Source organism: Amblyraja radiata, chromosome 3 (assembly GCF_010909765.2).
Source record: "Amblyraja radiata isolate CabotCenter1 chromosome 3, sAmbRad1.1.pri, whole genome shotgun sequence".
Taxonomy (NCBI): Eukaryota; Metazoa; Chordata; class Chondrichthyes; order Rajiformes; family Rajidae; genus Amblyraja; species Amblyraja radiata.
Genome location: NC_045958.1, coordinates 71,116,453 through 71,139,478, shown reverse-complemented (window position 1 = coordinate 71,139,478; position 23,026 = coordinate 71,116,453). Strand labels below are relative to the sequence as shown.

The following is a 23,026-nucleotide window of genomic DNA, read 5'->3' as shown; positions in this document are numbered from 1 at the left end:
GCCTAGTCCAATTGTCTAACAAAATTATACACAACAGCCAAAACATCACATTAATCAATATAGAACTTTGATATGAAATCGACTCTACTATTTTAGAATTCCAAACACCATCCTATTCCCTATATTTGCATAGCAGTAAAGGCATTAAGTATAATAATGAACCCCCCCTTCACTGACGGTATCTCTCATTGCCTGCTTACAAGTTGGTTGCTGGTTTTTTTTTTGATGTAATTCGGTAACTGATAAAAAGGTTAGCCCAAAGTACTGTGTCAGGTGCTGAAGCACTTTTTAGTTGATGGACTCGATTAAATGTCTTGTCTCAAATAAAGCATTAATGTTTGCACGGTGTGCCCTAACCGTGATTGACAACCAGAATTTCTGAGCTGAGGTTTCTGTAGTGGGACTTAAAACCACAACTTTCCACTTCACAGCTGAGCAATACGACTGAACTATAATTATGTATACAGTGCCCTCCATAATATTTGGTACAAAGACCCATCATTTATTTATTTGGCTCTACTCCACAATTTGAGATTTGTAATAGAAAAAATCATATGCGGTTAAAGTGCACCTTGTCATATATTAATAAAGGCCAATTTTATACATTTTGGTTTCACCATGTAATAATTACAGCAGTGTTTATACATAGTCCCCCCCCATTTCAGGGCACCATAATGTTTGGGGCACAGCAATGTCATGTAAATGAAAATAGTCGTTTTTGGTATTTTGTTGCATATCCTTTGCATGACTGCTTGAAGTCTGCGATTCATGGACATCACCAGTTGCTGGGTGCTCTCTCTGTGATGCTCTGCCAGGCCTGTATTGCAGCCATCTTTAGCTTATGCTTGTGTTGGGGTCTAGTCCCCTTCAGTTTTCTCTCCAGCATATAAAAGGCATGCTCAATTGGGTTCAGATCAGGTGATTGACTTGGGCACTCAAGAATTGACCATTTTTTAGCTTTGAAAAACTCCTTTGTTGCTTTAGCAGTATGTTTGGGATCATTGTCTTGGTAGAATGAACTGCCGGCCAATGAGTTTTGAGGCATTTGTTTGAACTTGAGCAGATAGGATGTGTCTATACACATCAGAATTCATTATGCTACTACCATCAGCAGTTGTATCATCAATGAAGATAAGTGAGCCAGTACCTTCAGCAGCCATACATTCCCAAGGCACACCCCCCCCCCCCCCCCCCTTCCCCCCCCCCCCCCCCTCCCCCCACCACCACCCTGTTCCACAGATGAGGTGGTATATTTTGGATCTTGGGCAGTTCCTTCTCTCCTCCATACTTTGTTCTTGCCATCACTCTGATATAAGTTAATCTTTGTCTCATCTGTCCACAAGACCTTTTTCCAGAACTGTGGTTGCTCTTTTAAGTACTTCTTGGCAAACTGTAACCCGGCCATCCTAATTTTGCAGCTAACCAGTGGTTTGCATCTTGCAGTGTAGCCTCTGTATTTCAGTTCATGAAGTCTTCTGTGGACAGTGGTCATTGACAAATCCACACCTGACTCCCGAAGAGTGTTTCTGATCTGTCGGACAAGTGTTTCGGGATTTTTCTTTATTATAGAGGGAATTCTTCTGTCATCAGATGTGGAGGTCTTCCTTGGCCTGTCAGTCCCTTTGCGATTAGTAAGCTCACCAGTGCTCTCTTTCTTCTTAATGATGTTCCAAACAGTTGATTTTGGTAAGCTTAAGGTTTTGTCTCCAAAGAGCCTGTCCCACTTAGGCGATATTTTTGGCGACTACAGGCGACTAGGCTGTCGCCACATGGTCGCGGGGAGGCACCTGTATGGTCGTGAGTTGTCTCTTCAAGTCATAGCAACTTTTTTCTTGTTGCCGATAGATTTTGAAATGTGCAAAACCTTTCGGCGACTGTGGACTTGACGTAGCTTGTCTTCTCCTGTCGTAGGTTGTCGCCAGGATGACGCAGGTTGCCGCCAGGTGACGTAAGTTGTCGCCGGGTGATGACTTTGGTGAATTCCATTGGCGACTACCTACGTCAACCGGCGACTGAATTGTCTTCAGTTGTCGCTGACAGGGTTGTAGCTTGTCGCGGGTGGACATAGGTTGACTTCGGTTGTCGTAGGTTGTCGCCTGTGTGGTCGTAGGTGGACGCCCTAATGGGTCGCCGGTTGTCGGTAGCTTGCCGTAGCTTGACGTCGACTAGGTGGTAGGTTGTCGTAGACATTGTTGTAGGGGAGGTTCAGTCACGTTTTTTCGGCAAACTATTGCGACTGTCGCCGAAAAAATCGCCTGTGGGACAGGCCTTTAACAGTTTTATTCCTGTTTCGCAGTCTCATAATGGCTTCTTTGGTCCTCATGTTGATAAACAGCAATAAAAGTTTCCAAAGGTGATGGAAAGACTGGAGGAAAGACGAGGTGCTGAGAGCTCTCTTATACCTGCATTAAGGAGGCAATTAAATACACCTGAGCAATTACAAACGCCTGTGAAGCCATGTGTCCCAAACATGGTGCCCTGAAATAGGGGGACTATGTATAAACACAGTTGTAATTTCTACATGGTGAAACCAAAATGTATAAAAATTGACTTTATTAAAATCTGACTATGTGCACTTTAACCACGTGATATTTTATATTACAAATCTGAAATTGTGGTATATAGAGGCAAATAAATTAAATGATGGGTCTTTGTCGCAAACATTATGGAGGGCACTGTAAATAACACGATAGAATGTTTCTCTTTCTGTAGAGATATTTAAGATTATAGCTCATGGCATCAAAGCACTTTACCCCTGGCTGTGCCTGTACTTTCTGCAAAAGATAATTTTCCTGAATATATGTAATGTATGCTGTAACCTAAAACGTCGCACTCCCCAAATCTAATTTGAAAAGATTACACAAAACATTATCTTTAAAAGCAACAGGGGCAGGTTAATAACTTAAAGCAATATGAATTTAACTCTCAGGAATTTTATTTCTCTTATAGAAGCACAGAAGCAGTCAATCAAATGGCAGTCAGTCCTGTAAAATCATCTGATTTGACATCAACTTCAGGAACCCAGCAGGAGGTAGATATATTAAGTGAAATGCACCATTACTGCAATTCCAGCAATCTGTGTGAAAAGGAGTGAAATTGTGAGCATCAAAAAACAGCTTTTCAGTTCTCTGATGGATTAATAATGTTATTGTGCATGTATGTAAAACCACTGTGTGCAGTGGTTAAAACGTGCCATGTAGTATTTGGAGTAATATCACTGCGAAGGTGTGTCATAGAATTATGCAACACAGAAACAAGGCCTTCAATCTTCTATGTCCACTCCAAATATCACGTTACCCATCTCTACTGATCCTAATTACCAGCGTTTGGTCCTTAGCCTTATATGTCTTTTTGATTCAAATGCTTATCTAGATACTATTTTTAATGTTGTGAACATACCTGCCTCCACCACTCAGGCAGTATGTTTCAGATGGCATCCATCTATTGGTAAATAAAATCTTTCCCTCTGGTTCTAGAATATTTTTTAACGTGGAAAGGTTCTTCATTATCCACCCTAACTATGCCCTTTAAAATATTGTCTATCTGCTCAAAGAAAACAGCCTATCCAATCTCCTCAGATCTGAAATCTGCCACCCCAAGCAACATCCCCGCAAGTCTCCTCTGCATCTTGCAATGTAATCATAAACTCCATATGTTGTGACCAGAATTGCACATAATACTCCTGCTGTGGCCTAATTAGAGTTTTATAAAGTTTCTCCGACACCTCCATCTCCTTTCTTGATCTCACAGCCTCCATCACAGGAAATAGACTATTGACTGACGTCTATTACAAACCCACTGACTCCCACAGCTATCTCGAGTACACTTCTTCCCATCCTGCTTCCTGCAAAGACTCTATCCCCTACTCCCAATTCCTCCGTCTACGCCGCATTTGCGCCTAAGATGAGGTGTTCCATACCAGATGTCACATCCGAGATGACCTCATTCTTTAGGGAACGGGGACTCCCCTCTCCCATCATAGATAAGGCCCTCACTCATTTCTCCACGGTACCCCGCAGCTCCGCCCTTGCTCCCCCTCCCCATAGTCGGAACAAAGACAGTGTCCCCCTCGTCCTTGCCTTCCACCCCATCAGCCGTCGTATACAACACATATTCCTCCAAAATATCCGTCACCTCCAACAGGATCCCACCACTAGCCACATTTTCCCATCTCCACCCCTTTCCGCCGTCCGCGAGACCGTTCCCTCCGCAACTCCCTGGTTAACATCCTTTCCCACCCAAACCGCTCCCTCCCCAGGTACCTTCCCCTGCAATCGCAGAAGATGCAATAACTGGTGCTATACCTCCTCCCTCGACTCTGTCCAGGGACTCCAACAGTCCTTTCAGGTTAGGCAGAGGTTCACTTGCACCTTCTCCAACCTCACCTACTGTATCCATTGTTCAAGATGAGGACTCTTATACATCGGCGAGACCAAACGTAGACAGGGTGATTGTTTCGCGGAACACCTGCACTCAGCTCGCCTGAACCTACTTGATCTCCCGGTTGCCAGACACTTTCATTCCCCTTCCCATTCCTACACCGACCTTTCTGTCCTAGGTCTCCTCCATTGTCAGAGTGAGGCTAAACACAAATTGGAGGAACAGCAACCCATATTTTGCTTGGGCAGCTTACAGCCCAGTGCTATAAATAATGATTTCTCTCATTTCAGGTAGCCCTGGCATTCCCTCTCTCTCTCTATCCCGCCCCCACACAAGTCGTACTAGCTTCTCGTTTTCACCCTACAAACAGCTAATCAATGGCCCGTTTCCTTTATCATCTTTACTTTTTTGCAGATATTTTATTCATTGTTCTTTATCTCTCCACATCATCATCTATATCTCTCGTTTCCCTTATCTCTAACCAGTCTGAAGAAACGTAATCCATTCCTTGTCTCTAAAGATGCTGCCTGGCCCGCTGAGCTTTTTGTGTCTACAGCGGAATATAAACCAGCTACAAAAATGGGGGGAATAATGGCAGACAACATTTAATCCAAGCATGTAAAATGTTGCACTTTAGGAGTCAAATGTAAGGGGAATATATACAATCAATGGCATTATTTTTAACAGCATTGATGTACAGAGTGATCTTGGAGACCAAGTCCTTGACTCCCTGAAAATGGCAACACATGTAGATGGAGTGGTAAAGATATCATCATGGTATGTTTGCTTCATAGGTCGGGGCATTGAGTATAAGAGTCAGGAAATCACGATGCAACTCTATAGACTTTGGTTAGGCCGCATTTGGAGTATTTTGTGCAGTTCTGGACACCCCATTACAGGAAGGATGTGGAGGTTTTGAAAAGGGTGAAGAGGAGGTTTACCTGAGTGATACCAGGATTAGAAGGTATTAACTACAAGGTTGGGTAAACTTTGATTGTTTTATCTGGAAAGCCAGGAAAGCCAGGGGTTGCAAGACCTAATAGAAGTATATACAATTATGAGAGATGGAGATAGAATGGATAGTCAGAACCTTTTTCCCAAGATGGAAAAGCCTAATATTAGAGGACATAGCTTTAAGGCAAGAGGGGCAATGTTTAAAGGAGATGGGTGTGTAGCGGCAGAATTTTCATATCTTTCAGGTAATTAGCACCCTAGCCACTAATTGGATGAGAATGGATAAAGGGAATATATTCGGTACGCATGCAAGCTGCCTCAGAGACCTTCAGAGCTTCTCCATTCATAAAGCTTCAGCACACAGTCTTTTGATGAATATTTTCTTTATTGTAGATAGAAACAGTAAGATACATCCAAGGTTTTTCCGACTTGTTACGGCAATCTTCTTCGAACTCCAGCTCATTACTTCAGATATTAGAAAGCTCCTCGTGTCTCCATAACAATGACATGCCATGACATGCTCGACATGGTCGAAGGATTAACCTTCTCCATCGTCTCTCCAAAACGAATCTAAAAACTAAACTTCTGCGCAAGCAGTTAAGCTGCAAACACGCCCAAAGACACGTCATAAATCCCACCCACATTATAACGGGCAGTCTAAAATTTAAAGGCACATGCCATCCACAATGACATGCAAAACAAGCCAAATGGCCACTACAGGGTGGGGCAAGTTTTTTTTTAAACAGAGTGGTGAGTACCTGAAGCAGAGACAATCGTGGCATTTATAATCTTTTGGATAGACATGGACAAGCAGGGAATGGAGGGACATGGATTCTGTGCAGGCAGGTAAGTATTGGTCTTGGCATTATGTACTGCACAGTCTTTGTAGGCTGAAGAGCTTGTTCTTGTGCTGCACTTCTCTATATTTCTATGCCTTCTACATTCATATCCAAACCATTAATTTATATGACTTACAGTATGGGTTTGATTACCAATCCATGTGTTACACCACTGCTCACAGACTTCCAAACAGAGAAGCAGCCCTCCACAATCACCCTCTGTTTCATATTACAAATAAGCTTTGGAAGCAAGAGGCACCTTGCTTTGGATTAGTGGTATACATTTCGGTTGATTAAGAAAAAATTGGCATAATGGCACCAGGTGCAGCTTCTGGAGTTATTTAACCTGAAGATATGCAGTTACCAGACACATAATGAAAGATCAGGTAAATGCAAAAAAAAAAGAGAGAGTATGTTTATGCCCATTAGAGGAGGTACAGTGTTCTCCATCATTTTTGGGACAAAGACCCTTCATTTATTTATTTGCCTCTGTGCTCCGTTCATCGTTCCCTCGATCCTGGCTAGTCTTCTAGTTCCTGCTGCTGAAAAACATCCCCCATAGCATGATGCTGCCACCACCATGCTTCACCGTAGATTGGCCAGGTGATGAGCGGTGCCTGGATTCCTCCAGACGTGACGCTTGGCATTCAGGCCAAAGTGTTCAATCTTTGCTTCATCAGACCAGAGAATCTTGTTTCTCATGGTCTGAGAGTCCTTTAGGTGCCTTATGGCAAACTCCAAGCGGACTGTGATGTGCCTTTTACTGAGGAGTGACTTCCGTTTGGCCACTCTACCATCAAGGCCTGATTGGTGGAGTGCTGCAGATACAGTTGTCCTTCTGGAAGGTTCTCTCATCTCCACAGAGGAACTCTGGAGTTCTGTCAGTGTGACCTTCGGGTTCTCGATCACCTCCCTGACCAAGGCCCTTCTCCCCCGATTGCTCAGCTCTATGTAGAGTCCTGGTGGTTCCAAAGTTCTTCCATTTAAGAATGATGGGACCTGCAATGCTGCAGAAATTGTTTTATACCCTTCCCCAGATCTGCATCTTGACACAATCCTGTCTCGGAGGTCTACGGACAATTCCTTTGTCTTCTTGGCTTGGTTTTTGCTCTGACATGCACTGTCAACTGTGAGACCTTATATAGACAGGCGTGTGCCTTTCCAAATCATGTCCAATCAATTTAATTTACCACTGGTGAACTCCAATCAAGTTGCAGACACATCTCAAGGACAATCAATGGAAACAGGATGAACCTAAGCTCAATTTTGAGTGTCATAGCAAAGGGTCTGAATACTTACGTAAATGTGATATTTCAGTTATTTATTTTTAATTACTTTGCAAACATTTCTATACACCTGTTTTCGCTTCTTCATTCTGGGGTATTGTGTGTGGATTGATGATAAAAAAAAGAATTGGTTTTATAATAGGCAGACTGGTTTTATAATAGGCAGACAAACACAGGACAGTATTAAAAGAACCCTACATATAATACACCAGATTCAAAAGGAAAGTACGCGCGCTGTCCTGATAAGCCTTGATGCGGAAAAGGCTTTCGATAGGTTTAATTGGGAATTCTTATATCAAACACTAGAAAGATTTGGCTTTACCGAAAATTCAATTCAAGTTATTAAAGCAATTTACCAGCAACCTACTGCAAGAGTAAAGGTGAATGGGTCTTTAACTGAGAGATTTGTGTTAGGAAGAGGAACGAGACAGGGATGTTGTCTTAGCCCTACCCTGTTTGCTATATATATTGAACCATTGGCTCAAGCGATTCTTCAAGATAGGGAACTGAGGGGAGTAACTATAAGAGACAGAGAACATAAAATTGGCCTTTTTGCAGATGACGTAATGATGTATCTCACGGAAGTAAACACCTCCTTTCCAAGGATGATGGGGATCATAGAGAAATTAAATTTTTATGCAGAATATATTTGTGCTCCTCCAGAAGAAATCAAGCAAAAGTATAATATTAAATGGGATTCAAAATCAATCAAATACCTAGGGGTACATATAACAAAAAATATATCAATGTTGTATGGGGCCAATTATAATCACATTAACCAAAACAAGAAAGGATGTAGAAAGATGGTCCACCTACCCAACGGATTTTAGTACAGGTGCACAACCTTTTATCCGAAGATCCAAATAACGAAAACCTCCGAATAGCGGCCATTTTTTCGGTCCTTGAAGAAAGGTCCTTGAAAACGTTCGCCGAGGGCGGCCCACAGAGGTGACAGCGGAACCTCCGGTCGGTCCTCGAAGAAAGGGGAACTAAATCCCCATTCATAAAAGAGAAGGTGAGGGTATATTGCACGGGAGGGTTAATAATTGACAATATGCTGCTGCCTGCCCGCTGAGTTAAAAAGTTCCCACGGAGTTGCAGAGGGAGGGGGCAAGGGCGGTACAGTTTCCAGTCTCAGCTCCAGTCCAGGGGGGTGGCCGGAGACGTCAGGAGCAACGGGACACCGACCCCCAGGCCCACTGCAAGCACGGAGATCCCAGAGACGCACAGCCAGCAGCAACTCCAGCCCAGCCCCGCTCCAACTCCAGAGGAACACGTTGGGGCAGAAGCTGATGGTGTGCAAGGTACGTCTTGTTCTTGGGGTGGCGGATGAGGGGGCGCAGCTCGGGCTGTGGGCATACTGCCACTTGTCGCCGTAGCGGCCCATTGGGGAGCGGATTCCTCTGGAGTTGGAGGGGGAGGGAGGTATTGTGCTGTTTGATCACCCCCTGCTATCCCAGGGACAGGGAGACACAGCGGCTTTTTAGACTGGTGGGCAATCACTTCCAAAGTTCTGCCCACACAGTCAGTACACCTCTCCTACACTGCATTTCATACAAACATTTATTCTGCAAGAAAAAACTACATTGAAGACTCAAACTCACGACCGAGTTTACTGCCGGGATCAAGGCGCAAACTCGCGACCTTGCGGATATGAGCCGAGCACTCTACCACTGAGCCAGCCATTAAAATCTACGCTAAAAAAATTCCATTCCGAAGACCGACAATTTCTGAATTACGAAAAGTGTCTGGTCCCAAGGCTTTCGAATAAAAGGTTGTGCACCTGTAGTAAGATAAATGTGGTGAAAATGAATATTTTGCAAAGGCGATTGTACTTGTTTCAATCTCTGCCAATAGAGGTACCATTAAAACAATTCACGGAATGGGATAAATTAATATCTAGATTTATTTGAGGAGGAAAGAAGGCCAGAGTTTGATACACTACATTCCAGTTGCCAAAGGACAAAGGTGGAATGGCACTTCCAAATTTTAGGATATATTTCTGTACAGCCCAACTTCGACCACTAATGAATTGGTGTGAGGACAGCTATATAGCCAGGTGGAAAGAGATTGAGACATATATCCCTGACTTCCACATCCAAACACTCTTGGGAGAAAAAGCGCTTCCTGGACATATCAGGAGTATAATCGATCCAATAACGATATTTACTTTAGAAATCTGGTTCACTCTTACCAGACAACTTAAACTGAATAAAGGACAAAACGTTTTAAGATGTATAGCTTTGGATAGTGAATTTAAACCAGGGATGTATGACTCAACATTTAAAGAGTGGATGAAAAAAGGAATGACTGCATTTTGTACTGTTACTGAAAATGGAGACCTAAGGAGTTTTCAAGATTTGAAGGATAGATTTGCACTTCGGAACCAAGACTTGTTTAGATACCTCCAACTGAGAGATTATTACAATAAAAAAGTAAAAAGGGAGACACTAGAAGAAAATAATCCAGTGGTAGAAGTGATAGTTAATGTGTATCATCAAAAAACATCAAGGATTATTTCTAAACTTTACCATAGTTTCATGGAATGTCAAGCTAAAACTACATTTTATGTAAAAGTGGGAAAAGGAATTGAACATCACAATCTCAGAAGAAGAATGGCATCATATGTGTGTAACACTACAGACATCCACTAATTCACAAAAATGGAGAGAATTTAATTGGAAAACTGTGATTCGTTTCTTTATTACGCCTAACATAAAAAGCAAGCAAATTCTAAGGCAGCAAACATGCTGGAGGCAATGTGGCCAAACAGACGCAAATCATGCACATAGCTTCTGGAGTTGCCCAATAATAGAACTATTTTGGGACAGAGTGAATTCAGAATTATAGGAGGTATTAGGATATATAGTCTCCAAGAAGTTTTCCATTTTATACCTGGGTAATATAACTACAGTGGTGCTGAAGGAAGATCATCACAGCTGGCAGAAAGGCCATTACAAGAAACTGGCTTGCAGTGGACACACCCAGACTTAGACAATGGTTAGACATAGTACAGAAAATATTTGTCATGGAGAAAATGACATATTCTCTAAGAGTGAAAGAAGACAAGTTTAACAGAAAATTGGAAAAATGGATTAAGTATAGAAATAAAGATATCAACACTGTATAATTTTATTGACAATAACGTAAGTTATTGGAAAATGTTTTAATAAGAAAATAGTTCTGTATACTGCATCATTAATTGTAAACTGAACCCCCCCGCTGCACTGTTGTACGTTTCACTGCATTGTTGTATGTTTCGTTGTTATATTTGTGTTTTATTTGTGTATGCATAAAAGCAATAAAGACTAAAGTGAAAAAAAGAAAATAATTTAATCCATTTTAAAATAAGGCTGTATCGTAACAAAATGTGGACAAAGCGAAGGGGTCTGAATACTTTCTGAATGCACTTTGTAAACACAGCTGTAATTTCTATGTGGTGAAACCAAAATGTATAAAAATGGCCTTTATGAAATCTGACAATGCGCACGTTAACCACATGTGATTTTTTTCCTATTACAAATCTCAAATTATGGAGTACAGAGGCAAATAAATAAATGATGGGTCTTTGTCCCAAACATTATGGAGGGCACTATACATATGTGCTTTGAGGCTGAACTTTTCAGTCTGAACGGGAATGATAAAGCATATAATGAACATTGCTTTCAGAATGTCTATAGCAATTATGGTTCAGAGTTATGTTTAGTTTTAATTGCATTTTGAATGAGCTGGTTCTGGCACATAGTAATATTTAAAATATTAATAACAGAAATCATGAATTTAACTTGATTTTCCAGAAAAAAATAGAGTTAATCTCTCTTTCAGGGTGGAATATGTCCAACTTCATTTAAGAATACTCAGGATATTCTACTTACTAAGGTAAGTTTCTTTAAATTTGTTGTATCTTTGGGATTCATATCATTTTTCAGAGAAAGAAAATTGGAGAAACATTTTTGGATGTGTAGAAAATAGGGACACATTATAATATTATGAGAAAATAACAATGCCATTTGTGAATTTTAACATACTCTTTATGTCATTGGTCAAGAGTAGCTACTGTTAGATTGCTGCTGCAATAATTGACGGTTCAGATTTTGTATTATTTCCAAGTCATTGACACGAGGCATTATTTTGAAGTCTGTTTAAATTTGTTTCTTTTAAAACTTGGTGGCCCCATTCATGGATGTGGTCGGTTTTGTAAAAGGAGTATTAATCAGAAAACCCAAAGTCTGAGCAAAAGGGAGTTTTGACTTTGTGGCATGTTTCTCTTTCTCAAGCAAACTATCCATCTCAATGCCAGTTGTTGGGCTTAACGTCATTGAGTGCAATACCCGCAGTCTAGGAGCAGGTATGGAAGCTGAAGTTGAGATAGTAGGAACCCAGGGGATGAGGGAAGGTGAATGTCAAAATTCTGCAGGAGGACGTTGTGATTGACAATTCCTTGGTGAAAAATGGGCCTCAGAATGAAACAAAGTAAAACGGGGTCAAAATAATTCTGCTATTCCAGTCTTTGAACAATGGTGAAAATTCAGCTGATGTGGGCCTTTTCTGGCAGTTTCTCTATAAACCACGATATATGGTCTTCAAGGATTAAGCTTGGAAGCGGCTAAATATGGCATACAAAGCATCACGTGTCTGGTCTATGTATGGGAAGCAGGTTGGTTGTCATTCCCGCAGCCACCTGTTCCACACAGAAGTGAGGTTGGTCTTGAAATTTTGAAAACTGTTACGACCACACTGACCATTTTTCTTGAAACTGAAATGTCTTGCAATATATTCATGAAATGTTGATGTCCCTGATAATGCTGGCATTTGTTATCCATCCCTTATTGCCTCTAAAGATTCAGCCACATTACTGAGTGTAGGCCAGACAGGGTCAGGGTGAGAGGCCACAGCTTGTGATTCACTGCTTCTAACAGTATGAAGACCATCTGTTCCTTGAGTTTGCTTGTGCTTATCAATGGCAAGCACTTTTAGAAAGAAAAGGACAGATTGAAAAGGAGTAATTTGAGAAATAACCATAATAAATTGGGTTTTCATTTCATTTCATTCCCAGATGGAAATGTTGCTAGACTTTGCTAGAAGTCCTATTGTACCCATGAAAGTAACAACCATCTTTAATACTTCTACTAAATTAGGAGACAATTTTGTCTGGATGTATGAATAGTAAGCTAAGTATATTCTTGCTTGTACAGGATCAAAGTGGACTCGGCATTGCAATTAGTGAAGAGAGTACAAATGATGGCGTGGTCATCAAGAATCTAACAGAAAATGGAACAGCATCAAAGGTAATTTGCAAGAAAGACTCTTTATAAACTTTCAGATAGTTATGAACTGAACTGAGTTTTCAATAGATTTATGATTTAAAAAAATCCAAAGTAGCTCTGCCTTGAGATGGGGGTAGGGAGAAACGTTGGTTTTGAGGGTTCCAGCCAGAGGAATTATGAGCTGTAGAGCAGCCCTTACCCAACAACATTTGACAAAAGTCGATAATGCACATACATGCTATTGTCATTGCAGGGAAGAGAGCTTGCAGAGGTGGTCTTTTGGTCAGGTGTTGGTGAATTGTGATGCGGAAAGAGAGAGACCCAGGGCAATTTTGCTGTGAGGGGCAGTGTGGGAGTGAATTGGCTAGATGATAGAAAATGAAGATTGTCAGGGGAATTAATGTGGAACACGAGTGTGGAACATGAGCACAGCACCAATGTAGGTGGGTGGGAGCGATCATTAAGAATGAAATGTAAACATCTTTAAAAGTTGGGTGTTTTGAACTGCATGGTGGCAGCACCAGCCGACATCTTTTGGAAAATCCTGAACAGGCCTCAGCCCTCTGGTTGAAGCCTGCTTCAGTGTGTAAGGCCTCCTTCATTCAAATTGTTCATCTGTGGGATACAATTTTGTGCAAGTAACGTTACTCACTAGTGCCATAGAGTCGTACGATGTGGAAACAGGCCCTTCGGCCCAAATTGTCCACGCCGACCAACCTGCCCCAATCACACTAGTCCCATCTGCTTGCTTTTAGCCCATATCCCTCTAAACCTACCAGATCCATGTACAATGCCCTCCATAATGTTTGTGACAAAGACTCATCATTTATTTGCTACTGTACTGCACAATTTGAGATTTGTAATTTAAAAAAATCACATGTGATTAAAATGCACATTGTCAGATTTTAATAAAGACAATTTTTATACATTTTGGTTTTGCCATGTAGAAATTACAGCTGTGTTTAAACACTGTCTCCCCATTTCAGGACACCATAATGTTTGGGACACAGCAATGTCATGTAAATGAAAGTAGTCATGTTTAGTATTTTGTTGCATATCCTTTGCATGCAATGACTGCTTGAAGTCTGTGATTCATGGACATCACCAGTGGCTTGGTGTCTTCTTTGGTGATGCTCGGCCAGGCCTGTATTGTAGCCATCTTTAGCTTATGCTTGCTTTGGGGGCTAGTCCCCTTCAGTTTTCTCTTCAGCATAAAAAAGGCTTGCTCAACTGGGTTCAAATCAAGCAATTGACTTGGCCACTCAAAAATTGATCATTTTTTAGCTTTGAAAAACTCAATTTGTTGCTTTAGCAGTATGTTTGGGATCATTGTCTTGCCGCCATTCAATGAGTTGAGGCATTTGTTTGAACTTGAGCAGATAGGATGTGTCTATACACTTCAGAATTCATTATGTTACTACTATCAGCAGTTGTATCATCAATGAAAATAAGTGAGCCAGTGCCTTCAGCAGCCATACATGCCCAGGCCATAACACCCCCACCACAGTGTTTCACAGATAAGGTGGTATGCTTTGGATCTTGGACAGTTCCTTCTCTCCTCCAAACTTTGCTTGCCATCACTGATATAAGTTAATCTTTGTCTCATCAGTCCACAAAACCTTTTTCCAGAACTGTGGTTGCTCTTTTAAGTACCTCGTGGCAAACTATAACCCGGCCATCCTATTTTTGCGGCTAACCAGTGGTTTGCATCTTGCAGTGTAGCCTCTGTATTTCTGTTCCTGAAGTCTTCTGCAGAAAGTGGTCATTGACAAATCTACACCTGACTCCTGAAGAGTGTTTTTGATCTGTAGCGCAGGTATTTGGGGATTTTTCTTTATTACAGAGAGAATTCTTCTGTCATCAGCTGTGGAGGTCTTCCTTGGCCTGCCAGTCCCTTTGCGATTAGTAAGCTCACCAGTGCTCTCTTTCTTCTTAATGACGTTCCAAAAAGTTGATTCTGGTAAGCCTAAGGTTTGCCTGATGTCTCTAACAGTTTTATTTTTGTTTCTCAGTCTCATAATGGCTTCTTTGACTTTTAATGGCACAACTTTGGTCCTCATGTTGATAAACGGCAATAAAAGTTTCCAAAGATGATGGAAAAACTGGGGGAAAGACTGCGTGCTGAGAGCTCTCTTAAAGCTGCATTAAGGAGGCAATTAAACACATCTAAGCAATTACAGACACCTGTGAATCCATGTGTCCTAAACATCCTTAAGTACCCTGGAATGGGGGGGATTATATATTAATAATTTCTACATGGTGAAACCAAAATGGATAAAAATGGCCTGTATTAAAATCTGACAGTGTGCACTTTAACCACATGTGATTTTTTTCTATTACAAATCTCAAATTTTTGGAGTACAGAGGCAAATAAATAAATGATGGGTCTTTGTCCCAAATATTATGGAGGGCACTGTACCTGGTCCAAATGTTTGTTACACATTGTGATGGTACATGCCTCAACTACTTTCTGCGGCAGCTTGTTCCATACACTCACCACTCTTTTGAGTAAAAACAAAGTTCCCATTAAATCTTTGTAGAGTGCCTTTGTGATGGATTCTTCGAACAGCTTGTATTGGAGCCTGCCAGGGAGAAGGCAATTCTGGATTTAGTGTTATGTAATGAACCGGATTTGATAAAGGACCTCGAGGTTAATGAGCCATTAGGAGGCAGTGACCATAACATGGTCAGGTTTAATCTACTATTGGAGAGGGAGAAGGGTAGATCGGAGGTGTCATTGTTGCAGTTGAATAAAGGGGACTATAGGGCCATGAGGGAGGAGCTGGCCAAAGTTGACTGGAAAGATACACTAGCAGGAATGACAGTGGAACAAAAATGGCAGGTGTTTCTTGGAATAATACAGAAGGTGCAGGATCAGTTCATTCCTAGGAGAAAGAAAGATTCCAAGGGGAGAAAGGGGCGACCATGGCTGACAAGGGACGTCAGGGACAGTATAAAAATTAAAGCGAAGAAGTACAACGTAGCAAAGATGAGCGGGAAGCAAGAGGATTGGGTAATGTTTAAAGAACAACAGAAGATAACCAAAAAGACAATACGGGGAGAAAAGATGAGGTAAGCTGGCCAAGAATATAAAGCAGGATAGTAAAAGCTTCTTTAGGTTTGTGAAGAGGAAAAAATTTAGTTAAGGCCAAAGTTGGACCCTTGAAGACCGAAAAATGTGAATTTATTATGGGGAACAAGGAAATGGCAGATGAGTTGAACAGGTACTTTAGATCTGTCTTCACTAAGGAGGACACAAACAATCTTCCTGATATAGTAGTGGCCAGAGGTTCTGGGGTGACAGAGGAACTGATGGAAATCACATTAGGCATGAAATGGTGTTGGATAGACTGATGGGACTGAAGGCTGATAAATCCCCAGGGCCTGATGGTCTGCATCCCAGGGTACTTAAGGAAGTGGCTCTAGAAATCATAGATGCATTGCTGATAATTTTCCAATGTTCTATAGACTCAGGATGAGTTCCTGTGGATTGGAGGGTAGCTAATGTTATCCCACTTTTTAAGAAAGGCGGGAGAGAGAAAACAGGGAATTATAGGCCAGTTAGCCTGACATCGGTGGTGGGGAAGATGCTGGAGTCAATTATAAAAGATGAAATAGCCGCACATTTGGATAGCATTAACAGGATCGGTCCGAGTCAGCATGGATTTACGAAGGGGAAATCATGCTTGACTAATCTTCTGGAATTTTTTGAGGATGTAACTAGGAAAATGGACAAGGGAGAGTCAGTGGATGTAGTGTACCTGGACTTTCAGAAAGCATTTGATAAGGTCCCACATAGGAGATTAGTGGGCAAAATTAGGGCACATGGTATTGGGGGTAGAGTACTGACATGGATAGAAAATTGGTTGGCAGACAGGAGTAGGGATTAACGGGTCCCTTTCAGAATGGCAGGCAGTGACTAGTGCGGTACCACAAGGCTCGGTACTGGGACCGCAACTATTTACAATATACATCAATGATTTGGATGAAGGGATTCAAAGTAACATTAGCAAATTTGCAGATGACACAAAGCTGGGTGGCTGTGTGAATAGTGAGGAGGATGCTATGAGAATGCAGGGTGACTTGGACAGGTTGGGGGAGTGAGCAGATGCATGGCAGAAGAAGTTTAATGCGGATAAATGCGAGGTTATCCACTTTGGTAGCAAAAACAGGAAGGCAGATTACTATCTAAATGGCGTCAAGTTGGGAAAAGGGGAAGTACAACGGGATCTGGGGGTACAGATCTGAAAGTAAGCATGTAGGTACAGCAAGCATTGAAGAAAGCGAATGGCATGTTGGCCTTTATAACAAGAGGAATCGAATATAGGAGCAAAGAGGTCCTTCTGCAGTACAGAGCCCTAGTGAGACCACACCTGGAGTATTGTGTGCAGTTTTGGTCCCCTAATTTGAGGAAGGACATTCTTGTTATTGAGGGAGTGCAGCGTAGGTTTACAAGGTTAATTCCCGGGATGGCGGGACTGTCATATGCTGAGAGAATGGAGCAGCTGGGCTTGTACACTCTGGAGTTTAGAAGTATGAGAGGGGATCTCATTGAAACATATAAGATTGTTAAGCGTTTGGACACGCTAGAGGCAGGAAACATGTTCCCGATGTTGGGGGAGTCCAGAACCAGGGGCCACAGTTTAAGAATAAGGAGCAAGCCATTTAGAACGGAGACGAGGAAACACTTTTTCTCACAGAGAGTGGTGAGTCTGAGGAATTATTTGCCTCAGATGGCAGTGGAGGCGTGTTCTCTGGATGCTTTCAAGAGATAGTTAGATAGTGCTCTTAAAAATAGCGGAGTCAGAGGATATGGGGAGAAGGCAGGAAAGGGGTACTGATTGGGGATGATCAGCCATGATCAAATTGAATGGCGGTGCTGGCTCAAAGGGCCGAATGGCCTACTCCTGCACTTATTGTCCATTGTCTAAAATACTATTTTCTAGTGCACAAAATTAATGAACTGTGCAAATTACGTTCTAGGCCTGTATTTTTTTGTATTAATTAGTGACTAATAGATTTATGTTTTTCCAGGATGGAAGGGTTAAGGTTGGGGATCGAATCTTGGCAGTCGATGATGAACCTGTTATAGGTCACCCTATAGAAAAGGTAATGTTACATTTTTCATTTTACTTGTTGTACAGTGTAGTCATTTATCTACGTTACTCTATCAGTTAATATGTTAAAAGATCTTGGATAGATACAAATTAATAATTCTATTTTACAACCCCTGTTGAATAAATTGGTGAAGTAAAACAGCTGAACATCCACTGAAAGGTTTCAGTCAGAAAAACAATTATTCCACTTTAATTTTTAACCATTTCCATGAGCAGTAGCCATTTAAAATATTCTATACACCCACTACCAGTCCATCATGTCTGATGTGTGCACTTTGTACACAAGCGCACTGTGTTTGGGCAGCAATTCCCAAACTCCTATCAACAAGGTATCTACAACCTGCAAATCCCCTTCATTTCCCCATCCTCCTTGATGGGAGATAAGTTTAGTTTAAAGATACTGTGTGGAAACAGGCCCTTCGACCCACCGTGTCCGCACCGACCAGTGATCCTCACACACTAACACCGTCCTACACACACTCGGGACAATTTACACTAATATCAAACCAGTTAATCTTCAAACCTGTATGTTTTTGGAATGTGGGAGGAAACCAAAGATCTCGGAGAAAAACCCACACAGGGAGAATGTACAAACTACGTACAGACAGTAACCAGGATCGAACCCGGTTCTCTGAAGCTGCAAGCGCTGTAAGGCTGAACAGAATTTGTACGTTCTCCCCATGACCAGTGTGGGTTTTCTCCGAGATCTTCTGTTTCCTCCCACACTCCAAAGACGTACAGGTTTGTAGTTTAATTAGCTTGGTAAATGTAAAAATTGTCCCTAGTGGGTGTAGGATAGTGTTAATATGCGAGGATCGTGGGTCGGTGGGCCTGTTTCCGCACTGTATCTCAACTAAAAAACTAACTACCACTGCGCCACCATGACAAATATGATTGTATAATTAAATTTATCACGTGATCTTGGATAAATCAAAACTGAAATAGAAAATGTTGATGTACTTCTTAAAAAGAACAAAATCAAGAAATTGTTCAATTTATTTGTCAGATGTAGCTTTATTGGGAGAGAACAGCATTTATTCCACATCCTTTAGAATTTTAGAAATCTCCCACTGTTTAGCTGCAAGCTATGGGTGAAATATTTATACCTATAAAATAACTTTTCTTTATTGAACAGCTTTTGATTTAATCCACCTTGCATTTTGTCTTTTAGTTGTGGAACTGTAGATTATTAAACCAGCTAATGCTTATAATTCTAGATATTGAATGAAAATGAAACCCAATTTTCCAAAATTATACCTCACATTCTTTGATCAGCAAAACAATCTTTTTAACCAAAAACCTTATTAATGTGCGAGTAATTAGAATGCAATTTGACAATACGTATATTTGAGGATATCACAGTGGTCCAACAAGTACACTGCTCCATCACAGCTCTCGGCCCAGGTTCGTTCTTGACGTCCAAAGCTGCTGGTGGAATTTGCACCTTCTCCCTTTGACCACGTGAGTTTTCCCTTAGTGTTCCAGTTTACTCCTATGCTCCAAAGATTTGCATATTGATAAATTGATTAGATATTGTAAATTAACCCAAGTGGATTAGTGAGTGGCAGAATCTGGAATCATTTGATATGAATGTGGCGGATTTGGTTACAGTGAACATTAGAGGGGAATGGGATTGCTCAGAACTGGCTGAAATGGCTTCCCACGTCCAAAGGATGTATGGCGGTTCATTCACATTCCTGGCCATTTGCGACTGTTCATTAAATTGATAAAAAGCACTTTCAGTTTTTATTTTAATTTTCCATCTGTTGAACATAGCCAGAGTGTTTCTAAGATGGTATCCTTATCATTAAATGTACAAGCTGTATAATATGTCTGTATAATATACATTTTTAGTTATTGTTGAATGAAGGATAAAAAACAACTGCTAGCATCTGTTCCAGTCCAATCACAGTGACTGGAAAAGAGCAACAGAGAAAATCCTTAGTTGGTTAGTCAGGAGGAATGGAATGTAACAGCAGGAGCTGATTACAACTTTAGTCTCCATTTCCTGATTGCACCAGCCAAATTAAGATGCTATCTAGACGTCAGACAGGTACTCGGCACTTCCTTGAACATTTTGTAAATATCTTTGGCAACCACACCTATTCTTTATTCCATGTATACTAAACTGCAGTAATATTTCTGTCAGTTAAGTCGTACAAATTCTGCATTTTCATTCTCCTCACATGTTTCTACGACAGTCTTTTTTCTGGACCTTCCTCACTGTAGAGGACAAGGAATCCATATTATTGTAATGTTTTCTTCAGGATATATGTTCAGACGCTGTTAGGATTTCCTTTCCACACCAAGCAACATGTGTTGGACTCCTGATTCATTCCTGGGATCGCAATCAGTCAGAGTACTCTTGCCCCTCTGATCCAGCAGCACTGAAAACGTTCATAGTAGTATTGATCTGGAAAAAGAAGCTGATTGCCATGTGGATGGAACATTTGGCAACGAGAGACTCTTTTCAATAAAGAATAGGTGCAGGAGTAGGCCGTTCGGCCCTTCGAGCCAGCACCGCCATTCACTGTGATCATACCCCGTTCCTGACTTCTCCCCATGACTCCATTATCTTTAAGTGCTCTATCTAACTCTCTCTTGAAAGCATCCAGAGAATTGGCCTCCACTGCCTTCTGCGGCAGAGAATTTCAGATTCATAACTTTCAGAGTGAAAAAGTGTTTCCTCATCTCCGTTCTAAATGGCCTACCCCTTCTTCTTAAACTGTGACCCCTGGTTCTGGACTCCCCCAACATCAGAACATATTTCCTGCCTCTTGCGTGTCTAATCCCTTAATAATCTTATATGTTTCAATAAGATAACCTCTCATCCTTCTAAATTCCAGTGTATACAAGCCCAGTCGCTCCATTCTTTCAACATATGACAGTCCTGCCATCCCGGGCATTAGCCTCGTGAACCTACGCTGCACTCGCTCAATAGCAAGAATGTCCTTCCTCAAATTTGGAGACCAAAACTGCAGTTGTATAGGGCTCTGGTAAGACCACATCTGAAGTATTGTGTACAGTTTTGGTCTCCTAATTTGAGGAAGGACATCCTTGTGATTGTGGCAGTGCAGCGTAGGTTCACGAGATTGATCCCTAGGATGGCTGGACTGTCATATGAGGAAAGATTGAAAAGACTCGGCTTATATTCACTAGAGTTTAGAAGGATGAGGGGATATCTTATAGAAACATAAAATTATAAAAGGACTGGACAAGCTAGATGCAGGAAAAATGTTCCCAATGTTGGGCGAGTCCAGAACCAGGGGCCACAGTCTTAGAATAAAGTGGAGGCCATTTAAGACTGAGGTGTGAAAAAAAAATTTCACCCAGAGAGTTGTGAATTTATGGAATTCCCTGCCACAGAGGGCAGTAGAGACCAAATCACTGGATGGATTTAAGAGAGAGTTAGATAGAGCTCTAGGGGCTGGTGGAATCAAGGGACGTGGGGAGAAGGCAGGCACGGGTTATTGTTTGGGGACGATCGTCCATGATCACAATGAATGGCTCGAAAGGCCGAATGGTCTCCTCCTGCACCAATTTTCAATGTTTCTAAAACTGCATACAATACTCCAGGTGTGGTCTCACTAGGGCCCTGTGCAACTGCAGAAGGGGCCTCTTTGTTCCTATATTCAACTCCTCTTGTTATGGAGGCCAACGTGCAATTAGCATTCTTCACTGCCTGCTGCACCTGCACGCTTACTTTCAGTGACTGATGAACAAGGACACCCAGATCTCGTTGTACTTCCCCATTTCCTAATTTGACACCAGATAATAATCTGCCTTCCTGTACTTGCCACAAGTGGATAACCTCACATTTATCCACATTAAACTGCATGTGCCATGCATCTGCCGACTCACCCAACCTGTCCAAGTCACCCTGCATCCTCATATCATCCTCCTCACAGTTCACACTGCTGCCCAGCTTTAAGTCATCTGCAAATTTGCTAATGTTACTTTTAATCCCTTCATCTATGTCATTAATTATATTGTAAATTGTTGCGGTCCCAGCACCGAGCCTTGCGGTACCCCACTAGTCACTGCCTGCCATCCTGAAAGGGACCCATTAATCCCTACTCTTTGTTTCCTGTCTGCCAACCAATTTTCTATCTATGTCAGTACCCTACCCCCAATATCATGTGCTCTAATTTTGCCCACTAATCCCCTGTGAGACCGCATCAAAGGCTCTCTGAAAGTCCAGATACACTATATCCACTGCCTCTCCCTTGTCCATTTTCCATATTACATCCTCAAAAAATTCCAGAAGATTAGTCAAGCATGATTTCCCCTTTGTAAATCCATGCTGTTACTGCAATCCAAATGTGCCGCTATTTCATCTTTTATAATTCTCTCCAGCAACTTCCCCACCATCGATGTCAGGCTAACTGGTCTATAATTCCCCGTTTTCTCTCTACCGCCTTTCTTAAAAAGTGGGATAACATTTGCTATCCTCCAATCCACAGGAACTGATCCTGAATCTATAGACCATTGGAAAATGATCACCAATGCGTCCACAATTGCTGGAGCCATTTCCTTAAGTATTCTGGGATGCAGACCATCAGGCCCTGGGGATTTATCAGCCTTCAGTCCCATCAGTCTACCCAACACCATTTCCTGCCTAATGTGAATTTCCTTCAGTTCCTCCGTCACCCTCGGTCCTCTGGCCACTAGTACATCTGGGAGATTGTTTTTGTCTTCCTTAGTGAACACAGATCTAAAGTACCTGTTCAACTCTTCTGCCATTTCCTTGTTTCCCTTAATAAATCCAGCTGTTCCGTCTTCAAGGGTCCAACTTTGGTCTTAACTAATTTTTTTCGTCTTCACATACCTAAATAAACTTTACTACGCTCCTTTATATTCATGGCTAGTGTGGCGGTCCCTGGGGGTTAGGTCACTCCTTGGGTCTTCCCCCTCGGCTCTTGAGGGACAGGGACGTGGGTCTGCCACGGGGTTTCCCAGGTCCTGCTCGCGGGTGTGTGTGTGTTCTCACTCCTGCATTAAACTACTTCTGAACCTGCCTGACGTCTGGCCTTTTCCTGACCTCGTCCAGGCCGCTACAACTGGTGACCCCGTCGTTCATCACACATCGTGATGGATAACAACGCGGTTGCAGTTAAACTCCCTACTCTGGACCAAAGAGCCTGATATCTGGTTCCAGCAGGCAGAGGCACAGTTTGCTCTTG

General features: G+C 41.9%; 1 protein-coding gene across 12 annotated transcripts in view; it reads left to right on the top strand.

The window, feature by feature from the left end:
* The window catches only part of mpdz (multiple PDZ domain crumbs cell polarity complex component), a 171,451-nt gene that overhangs the window by 122,635 nt on the left and 25,790 nt on the right, over positions 1-23,026 (top strand). For all 12 annotated transcript variants that reach the window (XM_033018014.1, XM_033018012.1, XM_033018007.1 and 9 more), the window contains 4 exons: positions 2,950-3,031; positions 11,285-11,338; positions 12,655-12,747; positions 17,761-17,835. In XM_033018014.1, the coding sequence (XP_032873905.1) occupies positions 2,950-3,031; positions 11,285-11,338; positions 12,655-12,747; positions 17,761-17,835 (304 nt within the window). The remainder of the gene's footprint in view (positions 1-2,949; positions 3,032-11,284; positions 11,339-12,654; positions 12,748-17,760; positions 17,836-23,026) is intronic.